The 21,816-nt window shown below is 31.6% G+C and overlaps 1 protein-coding gene across 1 annotated transcript in view; it reads left to right on the forward strand.

The window, feature by feature from the left end:
• The first annotated feature begins 14,183 nt into the window (after positions 1–14,183).
• LOC117169991 overlaps positions 14,184–21,816 on the forward strand; it is a 35,858-nt gene continuing 28,225 nt past the window's right edge. The window contains exon 1 of the mRNA XM_033356505.1: positions 14,184–14,340. Within this exon, the coding sequence (XP_033212396.1) occupies positions 14,184–14,340 (157 nt within the window). The remainder of the gene's footprint in view (positions 14,341–21,816) is intronic.

Raw genomic sequence — 21,816 nt, forward strand, 5'->3', positions numbered from 1 at the left:
ACCAAGAGAAAAAAATAAAAATATAAATGATATAATATTCCAATATTAAGTTTAAACTCTAAAATCAAAATATTTTAATATAAAAAAGACAAAATCAATTGCGATGATTAGAAAAGAAAGTTCGTAAATAGTTCAGCTTTTTATGTTGAATATGAAATCTATTCATTGAAATCAATTTATCTTTTCAATTGGTAATTTCTGCAGTAGGTGAAACATGAAATCGTTTGCACTCTTTCACGTTCTAGCCGCGTGAAAGAGAATTAATAAAAATGTAATTTGTAAATCCAAGGTGCCCTTGTGCACGTTCGTAAATCTTGCGAGAGAGGGATTAATTAATTTTATAACACTGTTCTAGTGAATTATTGAAGTAAATTATACTGATAATTATTATAAATTTTACGACTATTCCAGCTTCATTATTACTTCCTTATCTACTATTTTAAGCAGATATGTTCTAACCTGCTTTGTAAAATTCTCTTACTTCAATCTCAAGAAGCAAATAAATAACTTAAAATTTTAATTTAAGGGAGCTACTTCATGATAGAGAAAATTTCGCAAAATGTTAAATTTAAACTATTAGGACTTTTTGTATAAAATTTTGCAATGTTAAAAGATTTTACAATGAAATCAGACCAAGATTTTCCTGAAGAATGATGCGCAGGAAGAGGCTGATGATATTTCTTCAATAGGTACGTTCATAACCTCAAGGATGCCTTTGAAGTGCACACATTCCTTAACTTATTCTCTTGCTAAGTCAGAGGAGTAAATTTGACGCGAATTTTCGGACTTAAGTCTGATTTCGTTTTTGGCAAAGATAAGAACTGATTGACAAACCTGAAAAGATTGTCGATTTTAATGTAGCTGGCACATATCCGTGAAGGCTCTGTACTCGATGTTTCAATTATGACAATAAACGTGTTCACCCTCATATCGTTGTTTCTACTATACGTTGTTTCATTAGTAAGTTCTTCTGTTCGAAGTTTTCGTTTTTGGCACCTTCGATTTTCGTTTCTATACTTCTCTCAAAAAGTTAACTCGATTCCCTGAGCGTCGTAAAAATCAAAGCTTTCATGCGGACCCTCAAAATAGTTTTTCAAACCTTTACATTCATTTATGACGTCACAAAACTTCAACTCGACATCTTTAAAAAGTTTATTAAATTTGTCAAAGCGCTGTAGGGTATTATTCTAGAAACATGTCATGATGCCGGTTTCGATTCCAAAAAATTGCTGATGTAGTCTATCAGACTAAGCTTGCAGGCTGACGTTCTAAGTCGGACCTTGAGCAGTATCTAGAATGGCTTCCGCAAAGCAGTTAGAAAAAGAAAAGAGAACCTGACAGGCATCTGCTCAAGCTCACAACTGAGTGTATGATCATACAGGCTAGCGGGTTCTTGCCGCATGCTTTTACGTTTTATTCAAGCCTTGCCCACCTTGTCTTGCCCATAAACATAAAAAATTTAGACACATCAAGACAACAATCTGCAACGCATTGTCCTATAAGATTTAGCAAATTATTTAAGCATAAAATATAAACGTCTAATGGATTATGCTGCTGTATTTTCGCTTGTAATCCAGCATACTCGACTGGCATGTTTCTTGCGTTGTCCTATGATTGACTTCGACAGTTACTAATATCGGTGCGTATATCTTTCAAGGTTTTGAATACAAGACTTTCCATTCCATCTGCACAACAGCTTGTTAAAGGAATAATTTTCAAAAATCTCTCGACGGGCTCCCTAGTCTCAAGAACGTATCTGGTGATGAAAGTGAGATGGTCAATATGCGATAAGTCAGAAGGAGAATATACAGTGGTGCGCAAAAGTTATTATTCCGTTGCTTATAGACTAATACTTTGTAGCCATACCCTTAGCAGGAGTTACAGCAGCACATCGTCGAGGCATTGAATCAACTAAGCGTTTAATGTCGTCTTTCGGTATTTTTTCTCATTCTTCCTGAAGAGTTCGCCATAAGTCATCATTGGTCGAATGTTTCTTCGTTCCAACATGTCTTCAGAGTATGTCCCATAATTTTTCAATCGGATTTAGGTCTGGAGATTGAGCTGGATGATCCAGAAGCTTCACTTTTCGCCCTTTCAAAAATTCCTGAACCAGCTTCGACTTATGTTTCGGATCGTTATCTTGCTGGAAAATCCAATTTTTGGGCATTTTTCTTCCAGAATTTGGTAACATTTTTTCTGCCATAATACCTCGATACATAACTTTGTCCATGATGCCTTCAATCTTGTGCAGTGGACATACTCCTTGCGAAGACATAGCGCCCCAAACCATGACTGATCTACCTGCATGTTTGACTGTTGGAATTTGATACTGAGAATCGTATCTGGTATTTTTCGAACGTCGAATATACTTCTTACCATCACTTCCAAATATACTGAACTTCGGTGCGTTAGAAAAAAGTACTTTAGCCCACTGCTCCGGAGTCCAGTGTTGGTATTTCTTTGCAAAATTCAATCGGGCCTTCTGATTCTTCTTGCTGATCAAGGGTTTCTTAACAGCAACGCATCCGAAGAGTCCCATATCGTTTAAACGACGAGCCACAGTGCTCCTACTCACGTTGGCAAGGTTTTTATCGCGGAGGTCATTGGCAATTTCAGATGCTGCCTTCTTGATATCAATTGTTGATTTGTGATTGATGATCTTCTCAACAGGAATTGTCGTTTTTCGTGATCTACCAGATCGTGGGAGGTCCAGTAGACTCTGGTTGTTACCATAGCATCGCTTCTAGAGATATCTGAACATAGAGGCCCAATACTTTTGCACACGTCAATATGGAATATAATCGAAAAAACACAATGGAATTTTTTTTCAAAACTTGTCACCTACCTTAATGTTTGGTACAAATAGTATACGTAATTCCCGCATCGATGGATTTTTACTCGAGTTTGCCTTTGAAGGAATAGATCCAAAAAACAATGTGGCCCAAAACTTTTGAGCACCACTGAATCAATAGTATCTACTGAATTTTATTTCAGAGGCGACTCATTCAAAAGCATAAGACTAAATCGATTGGATAAGTTCATTGCAGATTCTTTTCGAAAGGTAAGGCAGAACGCGGCTGTCTCCTAATTAAGAATTCTCAAGGTGCTTTTTAAGGGAGGCATCGTATTCGGCAATAAGCACTAATAAACCTAAATAATTCCTGTTTCTAACAAACCTAAATAATTCCCGTGAACCGAGAGGTCTCTGAAATTTGATAACGCTCAGAAACCTCATTAGAACTTTATTCTAGTACTTGAATTCTTATCTCGATGCTTACAAATGCTTTCGTAGATATCGAACAACTTAGTTTTATTTAAAGAATCTACATCTTGACAAGGCGGATCGTGCAGCATCAAATCGATGAAGTCACAGGTCAAAGATGATGGCCATTTGGCTGGATCCAGAAAATCTGTTTTAAACAGAGGCTTCTCAGTGTTAATTATCCAAAAAGTTACTCTATCTTATTTAGCTCTAAAAAATAAAATAAGTTGTTGAACATAATCTCATAAAAACACAAAATCAAAAGCGGCTTATAATTTCTTATATTTCGAAACTTTTTTTTAAAATCTAATTAAGGCTCATGTTGTTTTCTTCAAATTTTCTAAATATGAAAGTAGCAATTCTTCGTAAAAACGAATTCCGAGGTACCAGATCTTTTCAAACAAAATTCCTTTGAGCGAGAAAATTTGTTAATTTCTTGAAAATTGACAAAAATGAAATTTTGGAATATAGTTAATTGTGTATTTTTTATGTGCGATTCTCGTTTAATAATTATAAGGTATGAAATATAAAGGTAACTTCCTTCTCTAAAATGCGTAATTAAACAAATTCAAACATTTTATTTTTCGCAAATTTCAAGAAGTTCTAAAATATAAAACAATTATCTTGAATTTCTATTTTCATATTACTGTTTGTTAAGATGAACTGTATTTTTCAAAAAATTGAAGTAATTTTTCCGCGCATCGGAAAAATAAAAAAATAAGGTTACTCAAAATTCAATTCCTTGAAAACAAGCAAATGTATTTTTCACACAAACAGAATTTTTTGGCTGAAGGTCTGAGTAAGTGATTTTGAGAAAAACGAAAATCTAAATTGGCTGTGTTTTTAACTAAGAAATAGGACTTGAAGAGAATCATACCAGCTCAGTAAAATAATGTCTCAAATTAGAAAAAAAATCTGAAAGTGAAACAACTGGCCTAAAACCTTGAGCAAATTATTCGATATGTGCGGAAATATTACGATTTTCTGACATTTTTAAAGTCAAAATAATTGATAATTTCTTATAAAATTTTGAAAAAGTTTTATATTTTATTGACACCACCTTAGGAAGATACGACATTTTTTACTTAAACATTTGAAATTCTACTTTTAATTTGTAGGTTTTTTACATTTTCAGAACCGAAATTAATTACCTCAAATAATTTATATATTTTAAAATGAAGTACAAAAAATGCTTTCAAAATAATTATTTTTTATTTTGATTCTATCTAATAAATATTTATTTGTATTATATTTATACTTATTGAATAAATATCTCTATTAAAAAGTAAAAAGGAAGGCATAACATATTTCATATAATGGTTTTCCCTTCATTAATATAATTGTTGTTTTCTTGTAGTAAAAATCGAATAATATTTACGTGCTTAAAATTCTTTTTAGATATTAGACCATTGTAAATCTTTCTCTAAATAATTATAATCATATTTTTAATGTTATTTTCTGATTTGAAAAGTTGGATAATTTAAAACATGGAATGACCATTGTTTAATTACAAATCGTTCAAATTAAAAAACTTCAATATCATCTATTATTATTATTTCTCGATTAATTTAAAGGATTTCGAACTTTAGTAAATCAAGTTTAAAAATTTATAAATAAAAATTCCTATTTATTGATGATTTTATAAATTAAAAGTCAAGTTTTTAACTTTCGAATCTTCAAAATTAATAAAGTTTAAAAAATCTATCATCAAAACTACAAAGTTTGATATTGTAAAACAGAAAACTGGCGATATTTCAAACTTAAAATTGTCGAAACTAAAAAGCGGTCCAATTTTAAAATGGAATGATATTAAGTATAAAAAGTCAAGATTTTAAGTCAAAACCTTTCAAACTAAAGGAACTATTGAAGTTTATTGTAAAAGTAAAAATCAAAGAAGATGGCCCGCGTGACCTTTATTTCAAAAATAATTATTTTTGTAACAGATGTATGTTTTAAGCCTAAAATTAATTTTCGAAATTGTTTAACACATTTTTCATAGTTTAAAATATTTTAATTTTCGCAAAAGAATTAAAGTGAATTCAAAATTTGTAATATTCTGCTTTGTGGAGTCGAGTTTACAAAGTCGATTCTGATCGATTGAATAAGCCTGTTTACTCATATCTGTATTACCCATAATTATGAAAATGCTTAAATAGAAGTGATTTTGAAGATCTAGAGTAAAGTTTTCAATCCAATATCTTTTAATTGAAGAAATTTTAAGAGTGAAGTATTAAAATTACATAATAGGCAATTCTTAATATTAGAACTTCCACACTCTTTATTTTCAATTTATCAAACTTAAAAATACCTGGAATTTAAAGATTTACAATTTGCATATATAAACTTTTTAGCAGATCTGCTACATTAGTTATGTGGAGCATATGGGTTTACATCACTTACATTTCTTATAATATCGTACTTTAGCCTAAATATTCGTAAAATCTTATCTTTACTATTAACAGTTATGTCAACACTTGGAAACCTTGTTTAAAGGGGTTTAAAAAAGAATTCAACTTTTAATAACTAATTTGACCAATAATAACAATATGAATAACATCAATAATTATAGTAGAATAATAATGACAATTATTCAAAACTTTCACTCAGGTGAACCCAGAATATCAAATTTTGAAAATAATGTTTCTGATTTACTTATTGCAAAATTATGAAAATATCGATCCCCTATTTCCTTTACCATCACTTTCAAAGAACAGGGTCCATTTATTTTAATATTATTCAGAAAAAGGTACGGATGTGCCTCATCAACCCCAAATGCCTCTTTTCTCCTGCTCAACGTGTCAGATACCTTATATCCACCATAACAAAAACCTTCTTTCCAAGTTACACTTTTATAATAAATGGATTTATTTTACATTGAGAAATTCAGTGTTCCATTTAGTAGAAAAGACATCCTTACAATGTTAATAATTTGTATACCCTACAAGTAAACAAACTCTCACGTTTATTATTCCCCTAATCCGTCCTGCCCTAGCACCTTTAACGCATTCTCATGCTAGCTTTATTTATCCTCTTTTACTCTCCTGCATCCTCTATATTTCCCCCTTCTTTCAATTAGTTTCTTTTTCCTCTCTCTTCTTAAAATTTTCCACAGTTTACTCCAGTACCGTCTTCTATATCTCTAGTATAAAAGAACTCCCTCCTTTTTTCTTCCTATTTTGTTCAATCCATTGCTCTTCCTCTCCTTGCTTTTACCTCCTTCAAAAGATTTCTAGCGAACTTAACTCCCTTTACATGCTACAGATTTGATGCAAATTTCTATTCCCTGCGTCCCGCTTTTTAACTTATTCTACCATTTGCAGTTCTTCTATTATTATATATCCCGGCGTCGTCCAGCCTACCCCCAGTTCCACCTAATATATTTTTCTTGCAAACTCTCAATTCCTTTTCTTTACTTGAATCACCACATCTCTGCTTCATAACCTAATACTGGCCATACCAACGTTTTAAATAACCACATTCTCCTTCTTTAAATTTACTTTAACCTTATTTTTTCTATTCCTCATATCTGTTGTATTGCCCCTACTGCTGTTTTTATTCTTTCTTCTATGCTAGCTTTATGCTCTACATTTGTTTGCATCCCTATAATTCTGTAATTAAGTGCGGCATTCCTTCTTCATCCTCTTGCATAAACACTATGTCGTCTGTGTACGTCAATGTATACCTATATTTTTTCAAACCCTATGCTAACCTCTTCCTACACTTTCCTTCTCACACTATTATTTTTTTTTTATCTAAAAATTTCCGATGCCTTCTCTATTCTTTCCTCTCGTATTCCTCTTTTCATGATAACCTTTTCTGTCTCCCTTTGGTCTAATGAGTCAAACGCCGGCTTCATGCCCATAAGCATTACTTTCATTGCCCCTTCTTGCTTGTCAATCCACTTATTTACTAGATAGTTAAAAACATATATATTTTGTGTAAACCGCTATACCTTTTCTAAACCATTTCTGATTCGGTAGGTTTATCCTTTTTTTTCTTAAGTTCCTTAAACTCCACGGTGAAACAGTCAAATGCACTTCATACAATTTTGGCAATAGTGTTACTCCTCCATAATCGACCACTTCCTTTGCTTCGCTTTTGTATACTTAGGTTCAAGTATAATCGTGAGTAGTTATAATTATAAATTCTTGCATTTTTTAAATCTAGAATTACATATGAAGTATACAACTTTTAAAATTTATTGTTCAAATAGATGTAATTTTCAATTTTGTATCATAGTTTAATTCTTGAGGCTTAAGTCAACTTCATTTAATTCCATAGATTTTCAATTGCAAATTCCTCAATAGTACATAATATGTAAATTCAATATATAAAGGATAGTATTCATTCAAGATACTTTTCAAAAAGTTCAAGTTACTTCAATCTGTGCATGTAAATGTTAACAGCAACTAATTCTTTGTTTTATATGAAATAACTGCAGCTTCAATTAGATCTTTTTAGAAGCATCCACAACACGAGTCTAATTTCGAATGCATAAAAATTCAAATGAAAACGATTCAAAATTAATTATGACTGAATGAAAATTTTAGATTCTAATTCAAACGATTGTATATCTTTTGAATAAAAACAACTCTAACCGAGAAGTGAATCTTATGAGATGCGAAACTGATGCGTACTAATAAACTGTCAAACTGAGTGCCAGAAGAAAAATCAAAAGAATTTTTTCTTCTTTTTGACTTTTTCCTTTCGACGTATAAAGTAAACAAAAACATAGGCTTTGAGATAGACACATTGAATAAATAAATATCAAAATCAGTTTAAATCTTCATTGAAAATTTCACAAGACTAACAAACAAATTTCTTTCTTTTTCCCCTTGTTCTTTACAATATATAATCATTATAGTTGATATTATATCTTTTAATTAATATTTAGCTTTTTCTGTTTCTTCTCACAGAAATAATAAGTTTGGAACTAACGACTTTGGAGGCTTTATTTCCTGGATACAGCGGTATACTTCCTCCAGTCGAAGAATTCTCTTTTCAAGGTCGGTTGCACAAATTCAAACCATTTCGTGGTAAAACTTTGGACGTCGGTTTGACGCGCCTCGTGAAAAGGGGTCATATCATATTTGGCTGGACATCGGAAGAATTAATTCATGATCTATATCCATTATTTTCATTTTCGGAACCAGTGTTCTTCGTATTTGACACAAAGAAAGATAACTGGTTTACTGTGTCTCGTGAGTTATCTCATAAATTGGGAACAAACCGTTACTTGCCCCTTGTTGTTGCGCGCGATGAAGTTGCTGCTAGACACGTATCAACATCGAGAGATCGAGTGTACAAGGAAGCACACATTAGAGCATGCAGACTGGCAAATGACCGAATAGATATGATAGAAAAAGCTTCAGCAGAGCTTCTGATTGACGAGGAAGCAACATTTGAAGACATCATTATGAACATCCATGAAGAATACAGTCAAGAATATGACCATGAAATCACGCGTTATTTATATCAGCATGGAGAATATAATATAAACGGACATAGACAAAGGCATAGTTAAAGAAGCATTAATGTTCAGGTAAAGTTAAGGTGAGCCCATCAAGAAATATAGATTATTCAGAAAGTCTTTATTACATTAGATTTTTTGCAACGTCCAAGTAAATTTTTTGCGTTTCAATTAGAAAAATTGTCTGGTATTAATGAAAAATGTGATTTAAATGTATATGAAATGTTTAATATAAATATAAGTTAATTTTAATTCTAATTGCAAATGTGAATACTAGTACAGATATTTACAAATATTTTAAAAGTCAGGCGCAGCCCCTGCGGTGCAGAATCAGTAGATTCTTTTCATTCTAGGACTTCGCCTGAAAGGTGCACTAGTGATCCAGAAAATTTGTCAAAGTGATGTAATTATTATTTTAAATAAAAGAAAATGAACTATAATCTAATATTCATTCTGTCATTGCGTTTGTCTATATTGAAATTTCTATACCTCCGCTCGCTTAAAAAGTTTTTTGTCAAGACTGGAACATTATTCTGAGTAAAACTCTTAACTTATTGAAAAAAATTTATGTACTTTGTCACTAAGTCAAATCTAAAATGTGTCGTTTTTTTTCTAAGGCAGCATTTAGAAAGACCTGATTTGAACCCTCTTAGAAACAATATTATATTTATTAGTTATTCGGAAAAACAAAAAGCTTCATAATACGAATCCATCATAAAATTACGTGTAATTATTGAAACCTCAAGCAAGATAAAGTTCGAAAATTTAAGTTCTGTTTTTCTAAAATCTTTATTCCAAATGTGAGTGCATTTTGAATACAATTTTCAAATTTGTCATTAGCGACTAGCTTGCCATTTTTAATGATTCTATTTACAAAGGTATGATAATATATCATAGAAATAATTTCAGGAAGACGAAAAAACAAACACGATTATTCTCTGTTTTTGGCTCACGAGAACACGTAAAGGGACTGATAAAGAACATGATCAAGGACAATGTATTTAAAGAAAAACAAGCCGTCTTTGCAGTGCACAAACCGGTCGTAATCAACTTTAATATATTTTTTTTACTTGTCTTTAACTTTTATGGTAATTATTATTGCAAAAATCTTTGAAAAATGTATTGTTAGAGACACGCGCCAGTGAACCACTTGGAGGTCAGAGTTTCCAGAACCATAGCCATGCGTGTTTATCAAATAAGAGCAGACTTAATTTGGTAGGGTATGGACTCTGGTCCTAAAGTGATACATCAAATTTTCTAGAAAAGGAATTTTTAATAATATTCTAGCAACTAATTGCCTGCTAGAATTGCCTACTGCCATCTGTAAGACAATTTACAAATTAATGATAAAGTGTATTATCATAAGGATACTGCAGTGCTGAGCAATTCTTCAATATCGTAAAGGGGAAAAGCACTGTCATTAAAAGGTACACAGGTGTCATTGTGCTCTAGTCGACTAACTGTGTCACCAAATATTGTCTTCATCCTATGTGCGAATTTAATAACATATTTTTAAATTGATAAATCAGTAAACTTTCAGCATTTTGCGTGTATGTATTTTGCTCCTTATTAATTGTCTTAAATCGGTTTTTTGTCGAAACAAGTTTTTTCTTAACATGAAAGTCGAATTCAGAACCGAAATAGAGTCAATATATTTTACAAGAACTTAGCTGTACTTTAATTACAAAGATATGAAGTTTTCCTGGATTTCAGAAATATGCTGGTGACAGCGGAATGAATTATTTACGAGAACGAAGAATTCAGTTGCATCTGGACATATACTTTAGATTTGAAAGTAGCTGTCAATAGATTTCATGGATTTCATTGGATGTTTAAAGCTTTCCTTTAAGGTTTAATTATAAAGTTTATTAATTCTTGAAAAAATCCTTATATGCAAGAAAAACTTCTCAGTGCCTCTCAGTACTCCTGACCTGTAACTTCGCTACTAAACAAGGTCGCGAAACGCAGTAAGCGATTAGTAGATTCGTTGGTGCCAGTCATTGTTTCAGAACTCTATATTCTGCCTGCACATTCGTTAAAATTCACGAGTATTTACACTCAAAAGCTCATCAATAGGCATCTGAAAATCACACTGGACAGCCTAATAGGAATGGCCTTCTCTGTGATATTTACTTTTTAATGATATAATCATCAGTCGACAGAACCTTAAAGGAACGCGCTAACACACAGGTAGACGCATTCGTATAAAAACCTGTTTTTCGAATTCAAGGGGGCTCAAAACGTGGATATTTGGTCAAAACGTGGGAGGGGCGGGCAAATTTTACAACAATGTAATACTCTCTTTTTAATAAGAATAATGTAACAATAGAGAAGAAGAAACGAACATTGACGAACCGAGAGGTTATAATAATGATAAATTTACTCACCACCATTTCGTTCATTTATAAATCCTTCATTTAAGGTAAAGTACTCCCTTGCACGGTAGTGATCGTACGTGAACTATACGGCACTTTCCTCGCAGATTATGAATATACTTAAAAACAAAGAATCCAAGCACGTACAACGGATCGTGGGCCTGCGATTTGTACAAAAGTCTCCCAAAACATCCGGCACCGGCCGGCGATGCACAGGTTCAGTTATAAGCCAATCAAGTTACAGAAGACAAAATACAATCGCGCCATTTGAAATATTCTCATCGTGACATTATTATTATATACTGAACAATGATGTTATTGCATATTCTTTCTCGGGCTTATGACATTTTTAGTGATATTCAATTGCCCATTATTCACAATTTGATCTTATTCGTATGCATACAAAATTTAAAATTGTACAATCTAGTGTATTATTTCTGTGATGTATAACCAGTTTCAGTCGAGTAAAAGATTAAAGAAAAATTGGGCTAAGGAGCTACAGATAAAGTTCTCTGTAGATCCTGCAGCAGGGCTGAAGGTACTGTGCGATCACAGGATGATATGTATGCTATGTTTACGATCTGCTGACTGTGTCCATGCATTGTGTGTGCACACGTCCTGATGCTGACATGCTGCTGCCTTATGGTTATCTCGAAAGGCACTACCCTACGTATATTGTAAGCAGTTAAATTCACCTGATTAATTTAATTTTTTTCTAAAAAAATAAATAAGTCTAATCAGACGATTATAGCGGAATTATTTCCTAGATAAAAATATAGCTTTTTTCCTATAGAAGAACATGTAGGTCGAAGTCTTTAACAGTTTGTACAATTTTTTCAACTCAATAGCAGGTAAAATAGATTCAATTCAAGTGCAACATTTTTAGGAAGTATTCATTTCATGATTAGGTTGAAGTCGAGGTATTACATCAATTCACCATGTACTCCACCGACCCTAGGCATTATATTTTTACTATTTGACAAAATCAAAGATAAGTGTGATGTTATGTGAATTTAAATTTCACAAATTGGAATCAAATCAAATATAGTCACATGCTCGTGTACGCAAAGACGGTGTTGCTTTACGCATTATGGGGATAATGAAGAGAAGGCCATGAGGGACATTAGAACATTAGGAAATTGTATCAATCAAGTGCAATGTAATCTATGATTTCAAATAATACAGCATTCGTTCAAATTATTTAATATTTATTCTTTTATTAATTTTGTCCATATTTAAGGTGATATGTTTTCGCTTGATAAAACGGCATTTTTTTCTTGCAACTGTTTTCATCAATTTCTTCTCACATTAAAGAAAAATAATTTTTTTGCTAAAAGAAAAATGCAGTTCTCTCTAATGAATATTATATTGCATAAGTTTGCATGAAAATTGCCATGATAATATATCAAATTCTTCGCGATGATTCTTTATGACAAAAAGAGATATTTTGGGTTTCAATTGTGTACCTAATTCTTCAGTTTCAGGTTAATTCTGTAGAAGTAAGCTTCAATGTTCACCGCAATCGTCAACGCAATAAACTGACCAACTTACAAGCTAGCGAGCTTTCTCGCCAATAAACTGAATACTTGCACAGGAAACTCCCTATCTCACTTCCAAAACTCAGTTGACCTTATCTAAAAGATACAAGAAATGTCAATTTATTCCAAAGACACCATAGTGAATTTCAACGTGGCATCTCTCTTCACAAAAGTACAAATCTATGATACAATTGATATTAATAAATCTTTTGCAAACTTTCTCTCCAAATTCATAGCTTGAATAGATCACTATCCTGATAATACTCACTTCTCTTTTAATAACTAATTTTATTGACAAACCATAGGAGAAGCTGTGCGAACTCCTAAGTCACCTATGATCTTTATGGAACATCGAGAACCAAAATCTTCAACCAATCCGTGCTTGAATTGGAATTTTGGTTTCGTTTCTTGACGACACTTTTGTCATCTGGCGACATAGACTAGATGAACTAAATAAGTTTCTCGAATTTATGAATTGTTAAAATGCTAATATACAATTCCCCATGAAAATTGAGAAAAACGGAAAATTTTGTTTCTTGAATGCACTAGTTTATAAAAGATCTCATAATTCATTAGGACATGAAGTTAACAGAAAACTCACTTGTACAAACAGATATCTACATGCCTCCTTCAACCACCACCCATGTATTTGTATTTGCATTGATTTGTTAAAAGTTCCTAGAGCTCAATAGCCCTATAAGGAACAGGTAATACATGTTGCAGTTAAAATATGACAGCGATCTTTTTGACGATTTAAATTAAAAACAAGCATTTAATACAAAAAAAGAAATAAACTATAATTCACATCATTAGATGCAGGCTATTAACATAAAAATAATATAAATATACATACGCAAATTTACTAGTACTTATAAGTAAATACACACATAAATACACTCACATATATTCTAATTTACGGATTCAAATTTTTTTGATGTGTAATTTCGAGGGTAGGATTTGATGTGTTACATAAGTAACCAAAAATTAGTTTGCTTAATTGATATTGAAAAGGTGAGTTTCTAATTATTATAGGTAGTTTGTTCCAAAGACGAGCCCCACGAATAATAAATGACCTTTGCATTTTACAAGTACGGTGTGGCTGAATTTTTGCTACTTTCTTTCTTTCACGGAGTTTGGAATGTGTCGTTTGATCTTTGTAAATAAAATGGAAAAGGTTAAGTAGATAGTGCGGAGCTTCATCACTGAATAAACTATGAAGCAAATCACCCATAAAGAATTGTCGTCTTCTCGCGACATTAAGAAGTCCTGCTCTTTCTCTATACAGAGTAATATGTTTACTTTTGGGAATGCTATAGATAAGCCGAATGCAAGGATTAAGCTTGCGCACAAGCTTAGAATTTCGCTTATCAGTAAGATCCTCGTAAATTACACAGCCGTAGTCAAAGAAATAAAGGATAAGGCTTTTAAGTAGGAGGATACGCGTTGAAGTAGGAAGTGATTCTTTAATTCTGTTAGGTTGTTGGAAGACTCTTTATGTTTTCCTCGAAATATCCGCTACTTGTTTATTCTAAGTGAGAATGCGATTAAGAATATATCCCAAATCCTTCACTGATTCTACAAATGGAATGCTACGTCCATCGATCAAAACAGGTAATTGGCCCGGAAAGGTGAAGCCTAAAGTCATCAGCATATTTGTGATAGTTGCAATGTTGAAGCTCGTTACCAAGTTCAGAGGTATAAATATTAAATAAAGCCGGTGCAGGCGTGGATCCCTCAGGAACACCACTCTTAACCTCCCACAAACTGACCTTTACCATTGCTAATTTTCACTCTTTAAGACCGATTACAAAGGTACGATTCAAACCATTTAACAACCATGTTTGAGAAGTGGAGCGATTTGAGTCTAGTCAATAGTAGATTATGGTTAACTGTAACAAACGTTTTAGAAAAGTGAAAAAGGACAACCATTATTTTCCTTTTATCAATGGCCAATTTAAAGTCTAAGTTACTTTAAGTGACGCTGTAAACGTACTATGTCTGGCGCGAAACCCATTTTGCATTAGGTCAATTAAATTATTTGTTTCAATGTGTAAAGTAAGTTGCTAATAGACAATGCGTTCGAAACGTTTAGACAAGGCACATAGGATGGATATAGGACGGAAATCTATAGGAGAGGTAGGGTTCGATAATTTAGGAACAGGGCGAATCGAATCATTTAATGTAAAGATCCGCATTATCATCTATGTTAGCCGTACATTTAATAACAAATATAATGCGAGAAAATCCCTTCAAATTGTTTGAATCATGTGACAATTCTTTTAAATTCCGTTAATAATTCTCTTAAAAATGCAGTAAAATACTCCACATCCGTGACAATCGTTAAGAATCTTTGCAAATGCCTAAAAGATATTCAAACTTTGCAAAGCCGTTAAACTATCAAAACGCCTCTCACTCTTTCAAAATCTCTTGAAAAGCTTCATATTTTCGAAACCCTCTGGAATCTTAAGAAATGCTATGAAAACTCTTCAAGTCATGAAAATTCCACTAATATCACATATATGCAAATAAGCACGGTAAAATAAACAATTCTGACCGTAAATATAGTTCAATTATTTACAATTCAAGAAATTTAATTTAGATCAAAGTCCAAAATAAAAATCTCATTTAACATCCAATAATCAAATTGATGCAAAATCCTGTTATATAAATCAAGAATCCAACGACCAAATTTGGACAGTACCTTTATTAAGGCAAGACAAATTTAAGTGGTAGAAATTGACAGCATCCACGAACAGGTGCTCTCTCTTTGATACCTGAGAATCTCCGGTAAAACTTATGGATTCTCACTATTCAAACACTGTATCTTTGACTCAATGAATGATTTTTTATTTTTAATAATTAAATGTGTGATTTAATTGTGAAAAAGGCGAAAATGAGGAGCAAGAAATTTGAAGTGTCTGGAAATTTGAAACAATTTTCTAGAGATTATGAATAACTTTTTTTACTGAATTCAGTTTGAAAATTAGAATGTCTTTTGAGAAAAGTAGTCTTTTCGTATTAACTATTCAGATATTGTATTAATATATCAACTGTTTCTGATGAAAGTTAATTTTTTTTTGTAATTTGACTATTTAGAAAAAAATTAATATTTTCGGGTTCGCGTTTTAAATGGTTTGCCTAAAATTTGTCTTTTTGGTTTAAAACTTTAAGAATTTGTTTGGAATTTGTTTCTCTCTTAACTTAAAAATCCTTCTTGGCTGGAAATGTTATACTTTGTATGAGAACTAATACTCACAAATGTATTTTAGGACTTGCACATCAAAATATTTTGTCGAACCTTTAGGTTTAAAAATCATCTTTCTTTATCAGATACCAACTCTTTTGTTGAAAGCTGATCTTTCTTGTCTTAGAAGTCAATTGTTCTGTAGAAAATTATGGTTTTCATGTTGATCTAATTATTTAATTATGTAATAAATTAGGTCAATCTCGTTTTTCGGAATATCATATTTTTTGTTTAAAAGACTGTAAACCAAAGATGAGGTTGTAACAAATCACTTAGTGCAACTTTCATCCAAGTAGTTGAATTTTTAAGAAAAAAATATGATTATTTCAAATAAAAACTACAAATTTGCAACAAAACAGGCAAATATACAACAAAAAAATATAATTTTCTAGCTGAAAATAGAATAAGTTAATTTTTTATCAAATAAAAACCAACTAAGAAAAAACATATATCTCTATATAACATAGTATCTCTCCTACAGTAAGTTTATTCACGAGTATTTAAAAAAATTCAATTTGGTTGAAAATTGACGAGTTGTCGATTATTTGCACGAACAAATCCAAAATCCCCTACTGTGCGACGGGTTACAATTTTCGAGTTACAAAGAGTTGTGCATCAAGTATAAGCTTGTGCATGGTAATTTCTTTTGGCGAAGTCTAAATAGATAAAGAAAAGGTTTTCTAAAAATTAGTTCAGTTCTTGTAATAGTTGCAATGCTGGAATTTTAAAGGAACAAAATTACAGGTTATAAAATTTTTTTATAACGTAACAAAAGGAGGCGTAGACACACTTGACCAAATATGCTATTCATATAATATAATATTTCAATTCTTTTTTTTACGAAAAGTTTAATATTGTATTCATATTAGGTAGAAAAATACAGACGTCATATTGATAAAAATAGGAAGAAAAATTAAAACGTTTTATTTTTAGTTAAAAAGAACAGGTAATGTAAAAGGGTATAAACCCTTTTACAAGAGTCCATTGAGATGACTTCAACTTAAAGGTACGAAAACCATGAATCCCGTGCAGAAATTCCAATTTGGATCTGATCGGGGCCAGATCTGGCAGAATTTGGCCCAAATCGGACTATCTAGATGGGGCCAGACTCGAAATGAAACGCGATGCCCGATTGGGGCCCAAGCGCTGCGCCCAGAGATAACCATATCTGGCCCCGATCGGGCCCATATTAATTTATTTTTCTTATTCATAATTAAAAGGGATTCTTAAATAAAATAATATTAAAATCGCATATATCACCTCCTTAACTGAAATTTAAGAACATAAATGTCAGGTTATCTAACAGATCGCGATATGAAAAAATTGGAGTATCTCTGACACTTTTTTTCGAGCAAACGGAAAAAGTCAAACGACGCAACGTAACAGCCGACATATGTGTATGATAAACCATTTAAGTATTTTGAAATATATTTTTGGTTTTAATTTCTAAATGGAAGTTGCTTTCAATTTCTATATTGAACCCAATTGTGGAAAGTATCAAATAACCTAAAAATACGCGAAAATAAATATGTTTATGACGTCATTGTTGATCTAATTCGTTTTCACATTCAACAAATGAAATATTACTTTTGATACTTTTCTTATAAATAAATAACCTCATTTCGAGGTTAGGTTTCATCTTAACATTCTTAATAAATTTACTCATTATAGTCTTCAACACGTAATTCAGGAAAATTTTGAAGTATAGTATACCTACGCATTCGTCTTGTGACGACACTTTACGTTGAAACTTGGGCGATTTGGAGTCAACCCACTTTAGTCCCCGAAATTAATGAAGCGCCATCTACAGGCAAGCTTGGCTGTTAAGTCGGGGTCCAGGCGGGACCAAATCTAAAAACCACAAAATTGTGTGCCCGATCTGGCCCAAATCGGAAATAAGGCAAACATTTGGCAATTTCTGCACGGGATGATTCTCTTAATTTTGCATCTGGAAAGTCTTTCACTATTTTTTATGAAATACAAGACTTTCGACGAAGACATATCTAAAGGAATTATATTTTTCATTGATAAAAATCAAAATTCCCAGTTTTTCTCGAAAACGTGACAAGAAATTAAGAAAAGTCATAAGAGCAAAATTGTTCGTTGGCAGAATTGTTACAAAAAGCTATCCGTAATAATGTCTATTCTCACCTTGTTTCATTGAAAATCTTGATTCTTTTACTATAAAAGGTAAAAATTGGTTTTTACTCTTTTATACTATTGCGAAAATTAGAAGAGACAAAATGTTTGTTTTTCGAATTATCTGAAGATATATTTTTTTTAATGTTATCGGCCACGATGGAAAGTTTCAAGAGTTAAAAAAAATTGAGGATAAGCTTATTTCTAGCAATTCTGATGAAAATAAAACAGGCCGACAAAGGGAAAAAAACTAGAAAGACGACCATACCTACCCACAGGTTTTTGGTGCGCTAAATCCAAATCTGACCACAGAAATGTTCCATCACCCTAGGTTTCCGAGATATCCTAACCTAAATGTGCGAAAAACACAGCGTTTCACTATATTTGTGAATTTTTCTCAACATGAATAAATTCACGAAAAATAAAATAGGGTTTTGACGTGTAATGCTGGTCTTTCTAGGTTTTTCCGATTTTGAAATTTTGTTGGTTTGTGTAATTATATCTAAAAAAAGAAAAAAACAAACAAGAAATCTTCACTGAAGTAAACAAATCAAGTTTTTGATTAAAATTAATTAATATTGAAAATTAAAAAGGAAATTTTTTGAAGCAATTAGCCTTCGTATTTTTTTATATCTCACTTCGTTTTAAAAAAAACTAAGTATTTAAACTTTTCAAATGGATTATATTAAAAAATGGCTCCAGGAAAAAATTAATTTTTCTATTAAAAAATACTTGTAAGACATCCCAGATAAAAAAATCAAGAACAAAATTCTTGTGGATGTAATGTCAAAAGAGCTATGATTTAACGTTCGTCAGGTTTGACTGTAAATGTTATGTTGAATTGGTGTTTAATGCTAAATGTAAATAAATATAATTTTCTAATCTTTTAACGAGTTTAAAATTGAAATGGTGAATAATAAAAATCTTGAAAATATTAATGTTCTTAGACAATTAATTCAATATTTTATTACTTACTATTTTAATTACGAAGGGCGCATATACGATTTAAGAATTTTAATTTAAAAAACTAATATTTAGACAGTCAAAAGTGCTGCAAATTGTATTCACTTTTTCTTTTATTTTGTTTTCCTATCCGCTTCCTTTAGAAATTAGTTGAAGTTCTAAAAATCCAAAAGAATGAATGACAGTACCGAAAACATTTTGATTAACATTCCAACTGGATGTCGTATCATTAAAAATTAAACATTTTAAACAAGAAATAAAAAAATTAAAGAAAACTTGCCAAAAATTTCAAACCGAAAGCCGCCATATTGGATTTTTTTGAAGGGTGGGGGGGTAATGTCAATTTCGTTTTAATTTTTTCCCCCTCTTTCTATCGTTTAAAAAAATCTGAAAACAATCACAGAACTTTTGTTAATCATTCTGAACGGGCTTGACTTTTTCAAAAAAAATTTTCCAAAAAATTTAAGTAATTTTTACGTTAGGGTGGTACAAATTTATACCTGTATAATTCAACTTTTGACTTTTGTTTATATCCCCCTCCCCCATTCTTTCATTTTCCTGAAGAAATAGCGTTTTTTCAACGTTAACCTAAGCTTTGAGTTCTCAAAGGGAAGAAGATCGATTAAAAAAATGGAAAAAAGAAATACAGTGAAACTCTTTAATAGCCCTTCCTTCTATAGCACTTCCGAGAATTAACCACTCGCAGCAAGTAGGTGTAACAAAAGCTGCGCGGAGTGCGCGGGGCATGTAGTTGTCACTCAGGCAAGCACCCAGCCGTAAACAAACAAAAGCGGAGCGGGCTATAATGTGTCAGTTCCCACCCAACTTCAGCCCCAAAATCGCCGCTATAGAAGACTTACACTGTACTCGTTATAAACTTTTTGTGAATTAAGGCATAATCATCTCCTAATAAGTATTCAAAGAATAATTTACACCTAATAACCTTAAATTTTAACAACCTAAAACCGCTTTCAGTGTGCCCGGAAAGTACCCCAAAAAATGCGAAATACCAGTCTTCTACGAAATTCATGTTAAAGATTCTTACCAATTTCTTAAGCAATTTATTTCTCTGTAAATCCTGAAAAGTTATACTTTTCTGCAATTATTGACGTTGACAGGAACATTTTTTTTGCTTAAGATCTCTGACATGATGTCTCTCAATATTATGTATTTCATTATCTCAGAACGTACAACCCATATTATTCTAACAATAAGAATTCGTTCTAAAGATTAAAAATCCTTAAAAAATATATTACTTTCATCATTCTTTAATTGTGCTATTATTCCAGAAAATGAATACTTTTTTCGATTTTAGAGATAAAAATATTTGTAAACCAATGAAAATTGTTTAAGTAGTTACGAAATGTGTTAATAAAGAACTAAGACAGTTACAATTTCTTAACATTGTATAATTTATCCCAAAAGATAATTAATTTTCGCGATGTATAGGGGGTGGATGAAATTTAAAAAAAATAATAATTGTTTAAAAAGATGGAAAAAATTAGGAAAAATACTTCGAAATATGTGACTTATCAATTAAAAATAATTCATGTTGAAAAAATTACAAAAAATTACAGGCTTTAGCATGCATTTGATAGAAATCTCCAATTTTTTTTTTGGCGTTTTCCGAGAAGAATATAAGGGATTTTGGGTGTCAAAGTTAAAATTTATTGGGTGAAAATCATTTTCTAAATACTCCTGAAGAAGTGACCGTACCTTACATCACCAAAAAGTTGATAAATAGTACTCTTTTTTATCATTTTTTTCTCGCACATCTAGCTTTTTCCATTTAAAAACACGTGTTGATTTCAAAAGCCCAGGGACACAGTTCAACGTTGTGAAAAATAACGTTATTTCTTTTCCCGGGAAAATAACAAAAAGGCGAGGGGGGACTTACTACTAAAAATTGAAAGTTGAAATATTACAGTTATAAATTTGGATCACCCTGATCAGAAAATTACTCTTTTTAATCTTTTACACTAAGATCCCCCCCCCCCCCAACTTTAGACTCTGAAAAATATACAGTAATAACCATTTGGGTGATTATTCTGTAGTAAACAAAGATATTTCATCAATTTTATGACACAAAAAAATAAAATAGAAAGTTAGATATTTTTCAGTTTGTGTTTTCCGTCAAGATTTATTCGAAAAAATCATGCTCGTTGAGAATGATTAAAAAAAAGTCCTATGAATCTTTTCAGCTTTTTTCTTAATTAGAAAAAGAAAGAAAAACGAAAATGGAATCACCCCCCCCCCCCGCCATCTAACTCATCCAATATGGCGGCTATCGGTTCTAAATTTTCAGAAACTTTTTTTTTATTAAATGCTTTTAAACAGCCTACTCCGAATTTGGTTCCCCTTCTGGTCATTTTTTGCATGCTTTACAGGCTATACCTCTTATTTTTGACAGGTATTTCTAAATAATTATTTATTTTCTGAATTACCTTAAAATGTAAAGCTAGAATCCTTTCTTCATATATACCTCCCTACCTCTCGTTGTTAAAATGAAAATTAGCTATTTTACCAATTATTTTGTATAGATAAAAAAATATCCTACAAGTCTTCTTTTATATTTTTAGGCGTCTCGCGTATTTTGGCGTTAGATTGGAATTTCCGATTTTTTCGCATCTACTTCTGTAAATAAATTAAAAGCCAATTTTCATGTCTTTTTTAAGTAAAAAACTTTTTTCTATCATTTTTTTTTGCCATTTCGTTTGTTCAAAAAATTTCCGTTTTTATTCTCAGTATTATTTTTAAGATTAAACCAAAAACTGTGCATCCTATCAAAAAGCTATTGATAAACAATTTGCAGATTCGCTTTAGGT

Source organism: Belonocnema kinseyi, chromosome 3 (genome assembly GCF_010883055.1).
Source record: "Belonocnema kinseyi isolate 2016_QV_RU_SX_M_011 chromosome 3, B_treatae_v1, whole genome shotgun sequence".
Lineage (NCBI taxonomy): Eukaryota > Metazoa > Arthropoda > Insecta > Hymenoptera > Cynipidae > Belonocnema > Belonocnema kinseyi.